Source organism: Malurus melanocephalus, unplaced genomic scaffold (genome assembly GCF_030028575.1).
Source record: "Malurus melanocephalus ecotype Western Australia unplaced genomic scaffold, MMel_1.1 scaffold_914, whole genome shotgun sequence".
In the NCBI taxonomy this organism is placed as follows: domain Eukaryota; kingdom Metazoa; phylum Chordata; class Aves; order Passeriformes; family Maluridae; genus Malurus; species Malurus melanocephalus.
The window spans coordinates 141,979-146,425 of NW_026624146.1; the positions used below are offsets into that span (position 1 = coordinate 141,979).

The 4,447-nt window shown below is 52.2% G+C and overlaps 1 protein-coding gene across 1 annotated transcript in view; it reads right to left on the minus strand.

The window, feature by feature from the left end:
* The window catches only part of TNFRSF1A (TNF receptor superfamily member 1A), a 17,069-nt gene extending 14,962 nt beyond the window's left edge, over positions 1-2,107 (minus strand). The window contains exon 1 of the mRNA XM_057386100.1: positions 1,925-2,107. Within this exon, the coding sequence (XP_057242083.1) occupies positions 1,925-1,963 (39 nt within the window). The 5' untranslated portion in view covers positions 1,964-2,107. The remainder of the gene's footprint in view (positions 1-1,924) is intronic.
* Between the last annotated feature and the right edge of the window lie 2,340 nt (positions 2,108-4,447).

A 4,447-nucleotide genomic window follows, 5' to 3' on the forward strand; every position in this document is an offset into this window, starting at 1 on the left:
AGTGGCCTCAGTGAAGACAAATGCCATTTTGTCCAGTGTAAAACTTAGGAGTGCATGGGGAAAACACAGAGAACCTGAAAATGGGTTTAAGTACAGGCAGAGAGTGCATGGAAGCAGGCTACAGGAAATTTTGAAGAATTACAGGAAACTACAAGAATCAGAAAACTAGAAGAGGGGCATYAGGGGCAAAGAAACACTATGAGGACAGAGGATGATATGCAAAGTAAACGACACATGGAAGGACATGCAATAGAGCAAAACTTGCAAATCTGAAAAGAAAATATTATTGTATTGAAAAGATAAACATTATCTGTAGAGAGTATAGTGTTATGGAGAACTTGAAATTACATGCAAATAGGAGGGAAATGCCTTCAAAAAGCAATCCTGCTGAAGGACTCTTCCTCCAGTGTATATTTTAACTGATGATAATACAATTAATTTGGGGAATCCAATAGGTTTTTCTTTTTTTGCCAACAGAATGAATAATATCACATACAGTGTCTGATTTACAACAAAATGTGTGCACTTCTATTCTTAAGCCAGAAATRCACTTTTCAGGTTTGCTTACTGCTTTAAAATCTATCCATCAACACTTTATGTGCCTAGGTYCCAAGATGGTAAGTGATCCACATCTAGAGTGTAGGTGTTCCTACTCTTCAGTTTTAGTTGTGTTCTCCTGCCACAGCTGGCTTTMAGTCTATTACCTGGTTTCCAAATTTTTCAAGCAGTAAAAGAAACCCTAAACCAAACGCAAACCCGTCTGGAAGAAGGTAACTTTGAGTCACATTGTTGCAACTTTCTGACAGCAAATTAAGAACAAACCCAACATTACAAGTCCAGTGCAGCCAAGTGCAAGTGTGTATTACCAGGAAGCTCAGGTGTTTAGGGATAAGCAGTTTGACCTTTAGTAGCAGTAGTTTTCCCTCTGTAGCAGAATTTATAGCCATGTTATGATGCTAAGTGACACCACTCCACTGTCACGGCTTTATCACACATCTGATACTGGTTAGCCATTCACGCCTAGCGATCAGCTTATTCACAAAACTCTCTGATTTCTTTTACAACTTTTTCACCCGCAAAATCACTACGCGCAGCTTAAAAGCCTTGCCCTACGGTGCTGGGGAGGCCAAAGAAGATCCACCGGCAAAGCTACCTTTCTTTTATACAAAYCCCGTGCTTTGGGGCGTAGCTACAGCTCACTAAACTTTCTTCAAACGCCCCCASAGTGGCATTTGCGTGCACAGCAAAGCGTGGGCGGCTCCAACCCCGCAGAGCGGAGCGGCTCCGGTCCCAGCCCGGGCGGCTCCGCGGGCCCGAMGAGCCCCGGCGCCCGGACCGCCCCGCGCGTTAACGGCCGCGCCGCGGGCTCCAGGGAATCCACCGCCGTTCCTGTAAACCCAGACCCCTTTTTCCTCGAGTCAAGGATAAATCCCGGAAACGGCGCCGGCCAGCTCGGTGCCCAGCGGTGGGCGGGGAGCGGAGGGAGCGAGGCTGCGAGCGCGGCGGTGCCGCTGCCCCGCGGGCGCCCGGCGGATGGCGCGGCCCGGCCGCCCGAGCCGCTACCGCCGCTCCGGCACCAACCTCGCCTGCGACGATGACCGCCCGCCTCGCCCTCCCGCAGACTCCCCGAGCCCTGYCCCACCGCCGCCCGCCCCGGCATGGAGCTGCCGGGAGGGGAGCCCCAGCCCTCCGGAGAGGGCGAGCAGAAAGCGGGCTCTCCGGAGACCGGCAGCGACGGGGAGCCCGACGGCGAGCAGGAGGGTCGAAGAAAGCCCGCGCCCGAAAGCCCCGCGGCGGACACTGCTCTGCGGGCCCTCGGTGGGCTGCAGATCCGCGGGAGCGGAGCTGTCGCCGGGTGAGGCTGTGTCCCGCCGGCGCACGGCCCCGCTCCTTCGGGAGCGGCGAAGTCCCCGCCGTGACTTACCGTCCCCAGCGAGGTGCGGGGCAGCGCCGGGCCGCGCATGGCTCCGCGGCCCCCTACATCCCCAAGGCAGGGTGCCCCACGGCCGGAGAAAGGCGCCGCAGCCCTACCCAGCGCCGGCCGAAGCGGCGCGGAGAGTGACTACCCCGTCTCCAACTTCCTGGCAGCGGCTGCAGGAAAGAGAGCGGCGAGCGGGAGGCGCCCCGGAGCCGCGGCGAGCCCCGCCCGCCCGCCGCCGAGCGAGGACCGGCGCCGGCACTATTCCCTRAAAACCCAGACGGACGAGATGAAGAAAAGCAACGGATGGTGCATCGAGTGGCTAAAGCTGCTAGAAACACACGGGAGAAGAGTCAGAGGAGGTCCACWGCAATCTTAAAGTTCTTTGGCGCAGGAGCGTTTCTTTCACCCTTTTGCTATACTTCTCATGTGAAACTTAACCATGTACTTGTAAGAAAAAGACTTTATGCATCTTAACTGCCTTAATTTTAAAGAAAGACATTTTTAGCCACGATCAGCATTTTTAGAGTCTCTAGGACCATCCTGTAGTTTTTTTATTTAAAACACATTTTCTTGTATGCTCCGATGAGCCARCTGTACAGATTGCGCAAATACAAGCAAAACTTACATGATATTCTGTGTAAGCCCTGCTTCATTTCATATATCCTCTTAGCATGTTTGAAAAACAAAAACACAGCCAAAAATAAGTGGCTTAATGATAAAGAATTCTCCTTCATTTGTTGCCCATTAAGACTTCTTGCTTTCAGCAATTGTCTCTATACTCCAGTCAAAGACATTAAATCAAGCTACTAAGCATTGTTTTGGAAGAATTTGCCCATTTCAGTACAAAATGGGTACAATTCACCCCGCAGACTGCCTGAATTACAGTGGACAAATCCAAAAACCTCCACAGACTGTACCTGCTATGGAGTTGCCTATCTGCTGCGTGGAAAGCCAACAACGGCAAATGCACAGGAGAAAACAAGGAGGGCACTTTTCCACACTTTGGTTTGGAACAGCTCTGACTTTCCAGCTGCAAGTCTGAGGAGGGAAGGAAATAGCAGAATAACCTGTTATCAGATTGCAGCCATCTCCAGGGATAGAGGTGGAGAAGATTTTGTCCCGTTCATTTCCTTGCCTCAAATGAGGACAATACAAAATGAGCCCCTACAGGGAAAATTCTGGTGCTTATTCTTTGAAGGAGGAAATAATGTTTTTAATGAGCTGTTTCAGGTTTGCCACGTTGTCATGTAAGTGGAGGAGGAATGTTGTTCAATCTTCATGGAGCTTCAGCCTTAAAAAAAAAAAAAAAAAGCCCCATTTCTCTAGAACCACATAAATGTCAGAGAAATCCCCTTGAACCTTCACATTTGCCTCCCCCCAAGCTCAGGGAGGGAGATCTCACAGCCCACTGCACGTTTGACATTTACACCAATGTCAAAAGCATCAATGCACATTTACTTTCCTTTTCASCAGAACTCCAGGTCCAGGATTCCTCCATCCCTGTCACTTCCCTGCCACATCTCCAGYGCTTCCCAAAGCCCCATTTCTGTGTGCCAAGGCCCAGAGGGACTGAGCCCATCCTCCTATCACACAACCACTGGCTCGTAGCTCATCTGCCAGTCCAGCTGCTTTAATCCCAGACTGCAGAGCTGTATAGGGTTTGCATAATCAGGTGTTGGTAGCGGGGTGACTACAAGATTGGCTTCTGTGAGAAGCTGCCAGAAGCTTCTCACRTGTCTGGTAGAGCCAATGCCAGCTGGCTCCAAAGTGGACACACTGCTGGTCAAGGCCAAGCCCATCAGGGATGGTGATAGAGTCTCTGGGATAGCATAGTTAAGCCTGCTCCTAGAGGATTACAGCCCATGGAAAAGTGACTCATGTTGGAGCAGCTCTCAAGAACTGTCACCCGTGGTAAAGATTCACACTGGAGAAGTCCATGGCAGKGAMCCCACGCTGGAGCAGGAAAAAAACCCTGAGCAGTGGCAGAAACAACGTGTGATGATGAATTGTCTGTAACCTCTACTCCCTGTCTCCCTGAGCAGCTGCGAGGCGGTAGGGACGGAGTGGGGGGAAGGTGTTTTGTAAGATTTATTTTACTTCTCATTAACCCGCTCTGATTTTCATAGTAAATTCATTTAAATTGAGGTTGTTTTGCCCGTGACGGTAATCGGTCTGTGACCTCTCCCGATCCCTATCTCAACCCGTGAGCCTTTCRTTTCGTTCTTTCTCCTGCGCCCACTCGTGGAAAGAAACGACAGAACTGCGTTGTTGGGTGACCGGCACCTCACGGGACCCATTCTTCACCCACTCGGGCCCATCCCACACACCCGCCTGGTCCCCGGGCCCGTCCCACACTATCGCCCGGGGCCGTTTGCCACAGCACCGCCCCGTACCGTCCCACACGCTCACCCGGGCCCGTCCCACAGCTCCGCCCGGGCCCGTCCCACACGCTCACCCGGGCCCGTCCCACACGCTCACCCGGGCCCGTCCCACACGCTCACCCGGGCCCGTCCCACACGCTCACCC